The sequence below is a fragment of the Equus caballus genome, chromosome 2, assembly GCF_041296265.1.
Source record: "Equus caballus isolate H_3958 breed thoroughbred chromosome 2, TB-T2T, whole genome shotgun sequence".
Classification (NCBI taxonomy): Eukaryota; Metazoa; Chordata; class Mammalia; order Perissodactyla; family Equidae; genus Equus; species Equus caballus.
In genome coordinates this window covers 2983539-2998332 of record NC_091685.1, presented here as the reverse complement: position 1 = coordinate 2998332, position 14794 = coordinate 2983539, and the positions used below count along the sequence as shown (strand labels likewise).

The 14794-nt window shown below is 49.2% G+C and overlaps 1 protein-coding gene across 2 annotated transcripts in view; it reads right to left on the bottom strand.

Moving 5' to 3' along the window:
* FYB2 (FYN binding protein 2) overlaps positions 1 to 11335 on the bottom strand; it is a 116476-nt gene extending 105141 nt beyond the window's left edge. For both annotated transcript variants that reach the window (XR_011436334.1, XM_070259876.1), the window contains exon 1: positions 11239 to 11335. Coding sequence is in view for 1 of the 2 variants with exons in the window: in XM_070259876.1 (XP_070115977.1) it covers positions 11239 to 11247 (9 nt within the window). In the remaining variant the exon portion in view is untranslated. The remainder of the gene's footprint in view (positions 1 to 11238) is intronic.
* Between the last annotated feature and the right edge of the window lie 3459 nt (positions 11336 to 14794).

The following is a 14794-nucleotide window of genomic DNA, read 5'->3' as shown; positions in this document are numbered from 1 at the left end:
ACAAAAGGATTTTCCAGGTAGAAAGAGCAAGTAATCTTTGGAATTGGCTTACCAAAGACAAAGGGCAATTAGCTCAGGATTTCAGTGTCTAACACAACACATATCACATGGCGTGTACTCAAAACTTACATGCTAAATTGATGAATAAATCTCAGGGAGGGCTGGGGGAAAAAAGAGGGGAATGGCTTAAAGCAGGACTCATTCCAATGATTCTATGAAGCTCTATCTCAAACTTTGAAATGAAGTAACTGTCTAACCACATAGCCACTGGCTCATAAGCAGCGTGAGAGGAGGACTTAGTTAATTCGGTGTCTGCTGCATCCTTCCCGTCGGCCCGCACAAGTTCTTCACCTTAGTACTTGTCCAGTCCTTAGCAGAGGCACGCTAGTCTCCATGTTTCTCTTCTGCCACTGTCCCTGCCTCCCCAAACAGACTGTGCCCCTTCTGCCTTAGTTGCCTCTCATATGCTGTTCCCTATGTCTGGGATACCTTTCCTCTCCTACCTCCCATTCCTGGTGAACGCTTTTCATGTTTTAAAACCCAAATCAGAAACTGCCTCCCTTGGGAAAGCCTTCTCTGCCTCACCCAGGTTGGGTTAAAACCTCCTTCCTCTGCTCCCTCAGTTACTTGAACATAATGTCATTGTTCACATTACTTTATAATTGTCACGCTGTATTCTAAATATGTTACTTTTGGACATCTTTCCTATTAAACTCTGAGAAATTTAAGGAAGGTCTAAATCGTATTTTACTTTGTGGGCCCTCAGCACCTTGCCTGTTAAATGAAAGATCTCTGGGGTCAGACAGGGTCAACTCCTGGATCCATCGCTTAGTAGCTGTGTGGTCTTGGGGGCTAGTTACTTAAACTCACTGAGGTTCAGTCTCTCTACTTGAAAACAGGAACAGTAACGTTACTTATCCTTGCCAGACTGCTGTGCAGATTAAACTATATCATTCATAGGAAGGGCTAAGCACAGTGCCTAGCCCAAAGAAATGCCATCTCGTTGTTGCTGTCATCATTGCTGTTATTTAACCATTTATGCCGCCGGGAGACGCAACAGTGAATGAGAAATGGGCGCTGCCTCTTCCTAATGGAATTTACAACCTAGACGGAGAGAAATTAAATAGATATTTACACAAGTAACTTTCCTTTTTACAACTGTGACACATGCTCTGGAAAAAAAACCTTTGGGGTGAGTAACAGTCAGGATAAATTAGGACTGTGATAGGCTGAATGACACTTCCTCCCAAAAATGTCCATGCCCGAATCCTCAGGCCTGTGAGTATGTTACCTTACACCATAAAAGGAGATTTGCAAATGTGATTGAGTTAAAGATCTTGAGATGGGGAGATTACCCTGGATCATCCAGGAGGGTGGAATGTAATTCTAAGGGTTGCTGTAAGAGGAAGGAAGGAAAGCCAGAGTCTTAGAAGATATAAGGATGGAAGCAGAGGCCAGAGAGGAGAGAAGATGCTCTGCTGCTGGTTTTGAAGTTGGAGGAAGGGGCCATGGACCATTGAATGTAGGCGGCTTCTAAGCTGGAAAAGCCAAGGAAACGGACTCTTCCTTGGAGCCTCCAGAAGGAACGCAGCCCTGCAGACCCATTTTCAACTCCTGACCTCCAGAACGTAAGAGAATGAGTTTGTGGTACTTCAGGCCACCAAGTTTGTAGCAATTTGTTACAGCAGCAATAGGAAACTAATACAAATGCTCTGCAAAGAACGCTTTGGGGTATATACCGGTCAGGATAGGCTAGGTTTTGTTATAACCATGCAACTCCTAAATCTCAATGGCTTAACCTAAAGGCCTCTCTTTCTCACATACACACATGCTACAAGTCTGACATGAGTCAGAGGGGCCTCTGCTCCTCACACTCACTCAAGGACCGTCATCTAGTGATGTCACCATCTCAACACATGGTTGAAAGTCATGGAACCAGAATTTGAACCCAGTGTTTGCCTTGAAGCTATTAGACGCTCAGTATTGACTATCATACTACATGTTTGTTCATCAGCCAGAGAAGCAGCAAGAAGCATGGAGACATTAAGCTGTGAGCTGTTTCCAATTCTACCTGGAGTAAAACAATAGGTTTGCCAATAAATGAAATAACCACCACTAATCTTCTCCACCTCCCCATAACCCAGAAATCCTCCTGTGAGGTCAGGTGTCAAATCCGTGAATGTCAGCACTCACAGTGGTGATTGAAGACTCTCTGATTCAACCTATCATTTCACAGACTAAGATTCTGAAGAGCTGCGCAAAGCCACACGGACTCACTGCCAGGGCCAAGACTGGTTCTGAAAGCAGTACTTTTCCTCCCTGTCTGGGGGGGAGAACTGAAGCCGAGAAAGACACTTTATGCAAATCTTTCAACCATTTTAACAAGATCTGCCCAGATGTTATTGTTCCAACCTTTCAGATAGGAAAACTGAAGTCCAGCGAGCTCATGTCCCGAGGGGCGGGGCTTAAACCTGACCCTCTGGAACCCTCGCCCAAGCTCCTAACCTGCACTACACGCTTCCTTTGGGTGTATATGGCCCTCCCTCACCCGTGCTGGGGGCACAGAAAGGCGACAGTTGGGATTCCTTCTCATCCCTCAGAGCCCCCAGCTCCACACTGCACTCCTGAGGAGGAGCAGAACACAGGGTTTTATGGCAAACGTTCCCAACAGCGAGTCTAGAAGCTAAGTATTGTCTTCTAAGTCAGTCTTGTGAAGCTAAAAGTCAACATGAATCTCTCTTCAGTGTTGGGGAAGATAGGGACATTTATACCCCATGAGGGAAGGATGAATGCCGTCACCCGCTGATATTTTAAGGAGTTAATTGGAAAGTACTCGAACAGTTGCAGCTATACTTTGAAACAACTTTTTAGATGGAGGGTGTCGCCAGGCTCTGTTTTTCTGCTGGGAGATTTATTACTGATTTTCCTTGTGAATGCATGCTATGAAGAGATGTATTTTCTGGAAGAGAGACTTGAGGAACAGGAGGGATGTTTGAACCATGCCATTTCCCCTGAGGGCCGCATATGGGCAAAACTGCTTTTGATTTTCAAGCAGAGACCCAGAGGCAAGTTGTGTCCTTGGGTTTCACGGCATTGGTGTGTTGGGATGTCTCTCCTTTTTCAGCTAGCTCTGTGCTTTTGATAGGCTGGTACCACTATTCTAGAGTTTCTGGGAGAAAGGAACTCTTATAGCGTGTGTCCTGTAAGCTTTCAGCTTCTGGGTTGAAATCCCAGTGCCACCACCTACTGGCTGTGTGACTTTAAGCAAGTTAATCAACCTCTCTGGATCTCTCAATGGGCTGCCTGATGACAGTGTTTACTCTAGAGGTGCTCTGAGGTTACACGTACAAAGTACTTAGAATCATGCCTGACATACATAAACGCTCAGTAAGTGTTAGTTGCTCCTGCTGCTAATAATAATGATGACACAATCAGGTAACCCCAAAGAACTTGCATTTCCTCATCCGTGAAATGGAGGGAAGGTCTCCCTCAGATGATTCGTGAGGTTTGAATGAAATAATTCATGTAGGCACAGGGACTGACAGAGAGTGTGTCTTCCACCAAGATCGTCTCTCTTCCTTCCTGGGACATTAGTTCAACAAATTGTCACTCAGCAAGGCACAGTGGTGGGCACTGAGGGGCGTTAAGAGCACAGCTGGTTAGCACATCTATTGGCAATTCATTTGCTTCCGAGAATTACAGAGCCAGGCAGTAGGGTCCCTTGCCCACGACATGTAGATCAGAATGAGGCAGAAAAATACACACCAGATTCTTCCTAAGCTGTCCACCCCCAGCTCAGAAGCTACTAGCATGCTGGACGAAGACTGCATGGACGTCTGCTACGTGCTCCTATAGACATGTCGTCTGGTTCACTCAATCCTTGCCAGTAAGTGAGGAGACGGAGGCCCAGACTCCCAGCCCAGCGCTCTTCCCTGCACCCCACGATGTGGGGAAAAAGCCTCTGCGCGTCCTCGGAACCAGCTCTGCGTGGAAGCCGAGCACAGGAGCCTTTGGGATGATTTTTAAGGGTGTGGAAGGTGGCACTTTCCTGTTGTTCCTTTAAAAGGTTAAAGAATAATGCTGCTTTCTTTTTCTATATTGACTTCAAAATGTTAAGAAACCTTTTTCAGGTATGGTTTTCTGTTTCTTACCTAAATCACACACTGACCTTTGAGATGCGCTAGTGGCTGGTGCACGACAGGCGGGCAGCAGGACTCAGAGAGCGTTTTGGATTCTACGTCTTCTGTGCTCAAATTTTGGATTGGGGGGGTTCTGATGACAACCGGGAATATTAGTGTAGGATTTTATTATTTACAATAGTACTTCCCAATACATTAGCCTGTGTAATCCTCGTAGACAGAATTTCAAATAAGTATTTAATATTAGACACACTTAAGTAAAATTGTAGTTTTTTCCAGTATTATGATCCAAAATTGCTTAATTATCTCTGAAACGTATTTTTTTTTTCTTTTTGAGGAAGATCAGCCCTGAGCTAACATCCGCCACTAATCCTCCTCTTTTTGCTGAGGAAGATTGGCCCTGAGCTAACCTTCATGCCCATCTTCCTCTCCTTTATATGTGGGACGCCTGCCACAGCATGGCTTGGCAAGCGGTGTGTAGGTCCACACCCAGGATCCAAACTGGCGAACCCCTGGCCGCTGAAGCAGAGCACGCAAACTTAACCCCTGCACCACTGGGCTGGCCCCTGAAGTGTACTTTTTATAACTTCTCTGTATTTCATATGTCCTGACAAAATGTTCAGTTCTTTTGATTAATCTTTAAAGGTCACGCAGGAGTTTGCTAATTCAGATTTATATAGGTGAGAAAAACCAAATCTGAGGAGTCAGCAATGAGGGAGGAGTGTGGACCACGATCCTAAGATCGCCTGCAGCCCCTTCCCGTTTCCCGGCAGCGTGGGAAGAAACACTTCTCAGATTTCTTCTGTGAAGAGCTAAGCGCAGCCGCCCTTTCGGGAGAGGTCACAATAACCTCACGGCAGAAACAACTCCCCGGCTGGCTGACGGGGGAAAGGCACTGCAGCCAGTGTTCACATTAATCCTCTTCACTCGTTTGCTGATAAGGGCCATGGATGAGTTTCCAGCCCTGCCGGAACAAGGTGCCCAGACTGTGCAGCTGAAACAGATGTATCGCCTCGCGGGTCTGGAGGCTGAAGTGCGAGACCAAGCAGCCGGCAGGGTTGGTGCCTCCTGGGGCTGGGGGGGAAGGGTCTGTCCCGGGCCTTTTCTCTTGGCTTGTGCACGGCTGTCTTCTCGTTCACAGGGTGTTCTCCCTGCCCCTTCACATCGTCTCCCGCTGTGTGGCTCCACGTCCGTGTTCCTCCTTTTACAAGGACACCTGTCATATTGGGCTCGGCCTGCCCTCGTGATTTCACTTTAAGTTGATTACCTCTGTAAAGACCCTATCTATCTCCAAACAGGTCACCTTCTGAGGTCCTGGGGATTAGGAGGGCAGTGGGGACACAGTTCAACCCAGAATAGTCCATTTATTATACGGTAACATATTGTCATTTTAGTTTGTACAATTACTTGCCCTTTGAGCCCATGGAGCTGTTCGAAGCTCTTTATCTGAAACTCCGTTGACTGCTAAGAGGTAGATATTATTATCCCCCTTTACAAATGAGGCAACTGGGCACAGAGGGATTAAGTAGGTTGCTTCAAGCCAAACAGCTAGTAAGTGGTAGAGCCAGAAACTGAAACCAGTCAGGCCGCCTCAGAGTCCGTGCCTTTAAGCGCCATGCTGTGCTCCGTCTGGGAGCAAAGCCTAGTTCTTGTGCTCTGGGATCTCACAGGCCAGACCTGGCTCTGTTCATAGGGGTGAGGTCTTGCAAGGAGAGAAAAGACCAAGTGTGACCAAGAGGCTAGGAAAGGCTTCTCAGGGAGGTGATATCTGAGCTGAGTCTGATGAAGTGCAGTAGCACTCTGGAGAGAAGAATGTGCATGCAGAAACAGGCTGGAGCACGAGGGAGCGGGGCAGGAGGCGGCAGACGGAGCGCCTGGGCCTTGTCAGCAGGCTGAAGGGCTTGGGCTCTAGCCCACCGACAATGGGGAGCAACCCCAGGGGGTTCAGCACGGAGTGACATGATCAGATCTGCCCTTGAGAACCATCTCTCCGGTGGAGAAGTGTGGTGCATGGTTTGGAGAACGGACGACCGGACTCAGTGGGAAGGTACCACTGAGTGAGTGCTGGGGTCCGAGCTGCCAGGGAGGACCGGCTGGCACAGACATCTGCCCTGCAGCTGTGCAGGTCACTTAATGTCTCACCGTCAAGGACTAAACAACACAGGTCAAGAGGACTCTCAGCACAGTTTCTCTGCAAAGGTGGAAGTGATATGGCCAGTCCTTTAGAATTGTGAATAATTGGATGATCCTCCCTTTTCCCCTTCTCAGAAAATTTCCGGAGGCTACAAGAAGCTTTGACCCGACAATCTGATCTTAATCCCCAGTGCACTCCACTCTCCCAAGAACAAGCTTGTTAACAACAGACTATCTTTACAGTGTGATCCTTATCGGGTGGCTGGTCCACTTTCTTTTTACATTACCCTGTCTTGTGACTTACTCATTAACAATCAGATCAGTCAGGAAAAACCCCTCTGAAATTGCTCTTGAGGGCTTGCCAAGTGGTTTCACAGGCACTCAGAATCTGGGTTCTAGACTCAGCTCTGTCTAAAACAAGCCATGTATGACCTTGGGAAAGTGCTGCAGTCCCAGAATGTCAGAGCATGACAAGACCTTGGGGACATTTAATTCACGCTCCCTATTTTGGAGGTGAAGTCTCTCAGAGGCTAGGTCGGCCTATAGGATAAAGTACGTACGGCATTCTGGGTCTTTCGACATCTGGCCCCTATTTACTTCTTGGGATTTGCTTCTGGCCACACGCACTCTCTCATTCTCTTTCCCTCTTTTAATTTTCTGCTGTATCAACAACTAACTACAAGAGTGTCTTCTGAACTCTCATCCACACTGCTGCCCTTTGCTCCTTTGTCCACACTGTCCCTCTGCTCCCCTCCTTCCCTGATGAAATGCCACCTGCTCCTCCACTCACCTTCAGCTCAGACGCCAGTCCCTCCAATGAGGCCAGGAGGAACCCCGCCCCGGGTTAGGCACCTACTCTCAGCGCTCCCACAGAAACGTGCACCTCTCTTCATCATTCCACTTTTCATTTAATACTACAATCGTCTGCTTTCGTGACACCCTCCCCTGCAAAACTCAGCATCTATGATAGGCCCCCTCAGAAATGCTAGGATGGGGCCTGGCTCCTAGAAGATGTTGGGGAAATATCTATTGCATAACAAAAGGGTAGGGCTTGGTGATCTGCTGCCTCAGTTTACTCTCAAAATCAGTAAGAACATTTACGGAGCATCTGCCACATGTGAGGCACAGTGAATAAGCAGTTACAAAGTCTGTTGTCAAACCACCCTCCCCCAATCCCGTGGGCCTCCAGTTTCCCCTTCGCTAAAATGGGACTTGTTAGACTGACTGGTCTTTGAGAAATCTCCCAACTCCTGCATTTTATTATTCAATGATTTGCTCAAATCACTTGACTAATAAAAGGCGGAAGTAAACATAAACACAGGTCTTTCAACTACAACTCTAAAGCTCGTTCATCAAAATTCAAGTACCATTTTGTAAACATCCCAACTGAAAAGCATTCGCAGCTCAAAAATGCTATAATACTCTTGCCAAGACTGTGTGACTAAGTGAAAACTTACCTGGCTGAGGGAACGCAATAGGGGATCTCTCAGATTTACAAAGAGAAAAACTCACCAACCTCTCTGTTTGAGTGTCTAAACTACAAATAAAGCATCTTTTTATAGAAGTGCCTTGAGCCTTATGTGCATGGGGGAGAGTGACAATTCTTTGTAACTAAAAAGAATAAAGGATATCTAATTGTTCAGACATCTATTGATGCAAAACAAACCACTCCAAAACAGAGTGGCCTAAAACAGTAACCATCTTTCCATATCTCACCATTTTGTGGGATAGGAATTTGGGCAAAGCTCAGCTGGGTGATTCTTCTGTTCTCCAGGGTGTTGATGAAATTCACTCATGGTATCTCACTGGTGGATGGGCTGGTCTGGAGGGTCCTGCTTCCAGCCTCGTGGGAATGTGAGAAGGTGAGGCCTAGCTGGAAATGTCAACCGGAGCAGCTCCATGAGGCGTCTCCAGCCTCTTACATGGGGCTCAGGGATGTACACCTCAGTGTTCTCACAGACGAGGTGGAAGCCTCTGAAGTCACCCAATGTCATACGTGTCACACTCTCTTGGCCAAAGCAGTCACGTTCTATCCAGATTCAAGAGAAGAGAACAAAAACTCCACCTCTTGATGGGAGGAATGTCAGAAAATGTGGAGCCAAGTTTTAAAACCACACAGTTAACAGTAAAACTGTCAGACAGTAAGCCACCACAGCAATACATACTAAACCCTCTATGCACCCAACGTGAGGCTAGACCATGAAGACACAGTGTCTCAAGCATACCTCCTAACAGGCTTCTCCCTTAAACCTACTCGGCCCCCAACTTACAGCTTACTCCATCCAAAACCCACTCCCGATGCCCCACAAGGCGCCCGCCTGAGGTCACCTCACTGGGAGCTGACTCCATTCTCACAGGCGCTCAGGGTTCATTCCTTGGTGTCTTTGATGATCCCTCCCTTTGATGATTTCCTTTCACATTTTTCATCCAATCCATCAGTAAGCCCTGGTGACTGTACCTTTAATATATATCCAGAAGCTGACCACTTCTAGCCACCTTTACTGCTGAGACCCGGGTCTGAGCACTGGGCCCTCTTGCCTGGATTATAGCAATAGTCTCCTGCTGCTGCACTAGTTTCTGCTCTTGCTCGCCCTCTCATCTGTTTTCAACACAGTAGCCAGATGACCCTTTTAACACGTAAGTTGGATCATTCCGTTATGCCACTCACAACACTCAGGTGGATTTTCATCTCAATCACAGGAACATCTGAAGTTCCTACAATGACCTCTAGGGTCCTACGTGATCTGACCACTACCTCTGACCACTCTCTCCTTTGTTTCCTCTGCACCAGCCATTCTGGCCATTTTACTGCTCCTTGAACACACCAGGCATCTTCTGTCTCAGGGCCTTTGCACTGGCTGTTCTCTCTCTGTAGAATGTTCTTCCCTAAGATACCACGTGGTTAATTCCCTCATCTCCTTCAGGTTTCCCCTCAAATGTCACCTTATATTGATGCCTATCTTGAAACCATCCCATTTAAAACAGCGGCCTGTCCTGCTGCCTCGCCGTCCTTAAACCCTTCCCTGCTTTGTGTTTCTACATTGCACTTGCTGCCCTTTGACTTAGTGTATGTGCATTAATTTGTCTTCTCCATGACAACAGAAGTTTTCTAAAGGCAGGCATTTTTGACTGGTTCACTTCTGTACCTGCAGCACCTGAGACAGACCCTACGACACAGTGCAGGGCTCAGGATATACGTATGGAATGAATATTTTGTTGACTTTTTAAAAATAAAACAAAATCCTCCTTGTAAGGAGCGGGCCTGGTGGCATAGAGGTTAAGTCCATGTGCTCTGCTTCAGTGGCCCAGGGTTCACAGGTTCAGATCCCAGGTGAGGACATATACACTGCTCATCAAGCCATGCTGTGGCAGCGTCCCACGTACAAAGTAGAGGAAGATTGGCACAGATGTTAGCTCAGGGCCAATCTTCCTCACTAAAGAAAAAAGAAAAGAAGAAGCAGAACCCTCCCTCTAAGATGAGAAATAACCCATATTTCTCTTTTGATCTTTTTTCCCTTTCCCTAAGCAGAAAAAGTTGCATAACCACATTAGCTTATCCCATAAAAATGTCATTAGCTGACACGCCCTTTCTTACTTTTCTCGAAATTGTCTAACATTCTACCTGTTTTCCCACTGTCATCCTTGCTAGCAGCCTGGCTTATAGATGGCACTCAGTATTTGTTATTGACAAACCTAAGTTCATGCTCCAGCTCTGGGACTGGCCAGCCCTGTGATACTGAGCAAGTGACAACATTCTGACCATCGGTTTCCTCCCCTACAAAAAGCGGCAAACGGCCTCGCCTTCACTGAGTTGTGCTGCAGATAAACTGAAATGAAGGAGGCCGTGGATGTCCACCACATCACAGAGGGCAAAGTGTAAGTCAGCTTCTTTTTCTTACAACAGCACTAATTCTGTTCAGCCTGGCATTTCTCCATCAAGGAGGAACTCCTCAGAAGCCGCTGAACTGCAAGATGGGGGGAGAGAACTCAGAGGAGAGGAGCTGGAGGCGACACCAGTGTGCCCTTGCTCACTCTCTTCCAAAACTCAGCTAGTCCGGCTGGAGTGATCTGCCACGGGGAGACAGGTGTCCCGTGCCTGGGGACAAAGGGGAGCTTTTCCTGACGGGCAGCAGCTGAAATGGTTCCTCTGCCCAGATTTAAAACCAAACCCCTGGGAGGGAAGCCACATGATTCACAGGAGAAAATGACTTGACTCCAAATTCATAATAAAGACCACATGGAAGCAACCCCATGCCCCCTCTGTGAAAAAAACCCTGATTTGAGAACAGAGGGAGTGGCGAACCGGAGAAGGAAAAAGGAAGCTGTGGTCAGTCAGGTGGAGAAATTCTCCAACTATGCCAACAGCACACCGCCATCCAAGGACAAGGGAATTCCACCGCCTTGTGCTGGGCACTCGCCCAGACGTCTCTCTGTTTGCAAGCACCTCCAGTCATCCCACAAACTAGTCATTCTAGTATGTTATGTTACCAGAGGGGAACCCAGGGGGCTCAGCAGGATGAACTCACTTGCCCCAGGCCACACAGCTAATAAGGAGCAGAGCCCACAGTAAAGCCACCAGCCCCCAAAGAGCCCGGCGCGGCGCTGCCCCCGGACGGGAGAGAAGGCGGCCCCCGGCCGGACCCGCAGAGCCCTCGAGGGCCGCAGGCAGGGAGCCAGCGGGCGCTGGGGACCAGGCTGCGGGTCAGGGCAGAGCCCAGCCCCGGGCTGCGAGCGGATCCCCGACGCCCCCGCTCCCGAGAGCCCCTGTGCCCTCAGCCTCCGAGGTGGCACAGGACGCGGCACACACCCCCTGCCGTCCCCCCGCCCGGGAGGAAGGCCCGTGTGGGCTGGGGGCCTGACAGCGGACGTGCTGACTGCTCTCGGGGAGGCAGACGCGGCAGCCCGCGGGGGGAACAGACCCGGCAAGAAGGGACACAGCGGACGACAAGAGACTGACGCGCCTTACCCCGTCCATGGCTTTCCCGGAGGCAGAACCTGGGAGTCAAGGCCAGTTGCCCGGAGCCGGGGTCTGGCCAGGAGCCCGCCCTCTCCGCCCGCCCCGCAGGGGCCACGCCTGAGCCCGCCCCCCGCCCCCGCCACGCCCCCTCCACGCCCCCCTGCCAGCCCTACCCGCACCCCGCAACCCCGCAGCCCTCGAGGCGGCTCCCCATCTGCGGCCGCCTGGGTCCCACCAGCGTCGCGGGCCGGGCCGGCGGGGAGAGGGGCCTTCCCCGCCAGCCAGCGCTCTGCCCGGTTCTCTCCCCGGCTGGCCCCGCGGTCACTCTCCGGGGGTGCACTTTGTGCCCAGGCGCCGGGAGTTGCGAGGACTGGGGTGGCTCCGCCTTGCGAGTACAGGACGCTCAGGCTGACAACGTTATCTCCAGTAGGGACAGCCCGGACCCAAGCGGCCCCTGCCCACGGCCGCTCAACGTCCCAACACGCTGGCTCACCGACAGGGACACCAAGGCCCCGGGGACAGAGCTGCCTACCCTGGCAGGGGGACTTCGCGGAGGCCGGAAAGGGGGCTGCTAGAATGGAGCACTTGTTTGGGGCCAAGCGGTATTTAGCGTTTGGATACGTTATTATGTGTGAGGCCCCCAGGGCCCTGGAAGCGCTGATATTCCCGTTTAGCAGGAGGAAGCAGGCTCAGAGCATCCTCTGACCGGCCCACCGGGGCCCGGAGGTAGCCAGCAGGAGCATCAGGGTTTGAACCAGGTCTGGCTGACTCTAAAGTGATTTTGTTTTTCTGTTTTGTTCTTTTGTTGCTGTTTTCGCTTCTGTTTGCTTTTCGGAGAGAGCTGGTGCTGGAAACCCAATCCCCAGTTCCGGTTCTTGAGAGCTCGCGGCTGTCCTGGGGGTCCGGCCGCTGCAGGCCAGGCCGCCGCGCTCTCCTCCAGGCGCGGTCTGTGTGACTTCTCTTGCTTGGCTAGGGCCGCGCTGGTGAAAGGACAAGACTCTCCTGCCGTGTCCAGGGGAGAGGAGGGGGAAAGTGAGGACAGCCTGCGTGCGCGCTCACTTCCAGTAACAGGCAGCTCCCAAACCTGGCTGACATCAGAGCGGCAGGGAGTCTATGAAAATGCAAGCTTCAAGACCCCGAGGGAGGCACGAGTGAATGCTTCAGCTCTAGGGTCTGGGAATCTGGACTTTAAATAAGCTCTTTAGGTCTGCATGTTTTAATAATCGATGACGCTGTAAGATAGATCTACATTATGACTCAGCACGCAGATACGCACACATATACATATACTGAAATAAAAATGTCTCAGAACAGTCACCCTTACAGTGTGTGTTATCGCAGTGATATTTTCTGTTCTCTTCTGAGCCATGATGTGCCATTTACTTTAAGAAGTCAATGGCCACCACGCCCCGCTACAGTAATCTTGGCTCACAGTTTGATCTTTGCTGCCCTGTGGGCTCTGCGCACAATCAGACTGGAGGCCACTCCTCCACACTTAACGGTGGACAGGCCAAAGGTTCTCTGTGACTTTCCCTCACACCCAACCCTCACTCAGGTCAAAGGCAACCATGTCTGGGGTCCACTTGTAAATAATATGATGGAGCAATCATCTACGGAAGCTCTCAGGACGCTGGCCGCCTCCTCCGAACCCCAGCTGATAACTGGGCAGTCAGATGCCCTTTGCTCTTAACACAAGGGCTCCCTCTGGTGGCCTCAGACCAGCCTACAAGGCGGAGGGGGTGGAGCAAGTCAGAGGGGTGCTCACCTGCAGGACCTGGCCGCCCTGGGCGCTCTGTGCTTTTCGGTTTGGGTCAGAGCAAGCTACAGTGGGAGGCCATAGGATGGAGTAGGCACTGATTATTGGTGGCTGTTATGAGTGTTTGCAAGTAGGCTTAAGAACTGTGACTCTTGGAACTCCATAGGATCCCCCTTTATACCTTAAGATCCTCAAGATACCAACCTCAGTTTCCCCATGAGCTGTTGGCTGTGAGAATGTCAGCGATCCCCTCTGTGATGTATGTTCCTCATCTGTAAAACTAGGTAAGAGGACTGGCGGTGCCGGCTATGGATTAATGAGCCATGTGAAAATCTCTACAGTGCTTATCACTAAATAGGCACCAACAATGTCAGTTCCTCTTCCTTTCCTCTCTTCTCCTCAGTTAATGGTGGCTGTGTCAGTGTCAGGATGCGTATGCTACACTTGGACGTTCAAATGGAGTGGCGTTGCTTTATTTCCCTGTAATGATCCCATTTTGCTCATGAGCCCCCATCCCACGAGGAGCAGGTCCCAGCGTCCAGCTTGACATTAGGAGAGCCCATACATGCTTCCGTGGGAGTGTGGAGGCAGAAGAGGCAGGAACAACGGGCAGACATGGTGGGGAGGGCTTTGGATGTGAAATTTGGGGTTTGACCTAAGTTTAGCCAGATCTTATTACACCTTAGAAATAAATAATTCAGTTGAATAAAGAAGTATGAGATCTTACTATAGCCACAAGGTGCTCTGATGGCCTGCTGCTGGCTGTAGGCCAGGAAGACGCTGCCTGGGATCTCCACTTAAGCACTGGGCCAGGAAATGACTGAGCATCCACTGCCTTCTAGGGACAGTGTCCCAGAACTTACAAACATCACCTTATTTAGTCCTTATTATGATCCTCATTTTCCAGTTGAGGAAACTGAGGCGGATATGAGTTAAGTCACTGACTCGGGGGATTCAGTTAGCAAGTGGAAGAGCAGACATTCCAGTGCAGGCAGTCTGGCTCCAGAACCCACTCACAACCACTCTGGTTGCCTCCATTTAAATCTTAAAGAAATACGGACAAATGAACTCACAGAATCTGCGAACTTCAAGCGTTCTTTGAAGCAATTTTTTCCACACTCAATTTTGAAAGAAGTCTGTGAGAAAGTATGACAGATGCCTGGGCTGAAGTTAGGCTAAGAATCTTCTAGATGTTTCTGTCTTTCAAGACCCTGGCTTCAGTTTGCCTCTGCTGGTAATGGGGATGATGTCCATGCTCTCCTGTGAGGTCTCATCCATTCTTGGGCATGCTGAGCAGTGGAAATAAGTATTTCCAGCATGTTCTTGATGCTTCTCAACCTCACTTTCAGTCTCAGATACTGCTGGTAGCTTTTCAGTGTTTCCATTCATGTCTCAGTCTTTCATTTCTTGGCAAACATTGTTTACCCTTTGCACCCGAAGTAATGGTTTGTAGCAGAACACTTTGATGTAAAAAAGAATTTAAAAAATATCCGAAAATGGGAAATCCTGTGCATTCACCTCTTTCCAGGGTAAACTTTGAGCACCATGTTATCAGATGACAAAGCCAGAGCAAGTAGATTGATTGGCAGAATTAGGACGGTGCTGCTAGAGTAACCTATTATTAATATTAACATTATTATTGGTTATATTAATCATTTCTGAGGATTTCTAGTGTAATGTGTAATTTATTTATGTATAATTTATATCCTGACTGCTTTCAAAAGGGAGAGAAGGAAAGAGAAAAGGAACTTAAATTTATTGAGAGTCTATTGTGTCACAAGCTACATGGTTTGCCTATATTTTCTTCTA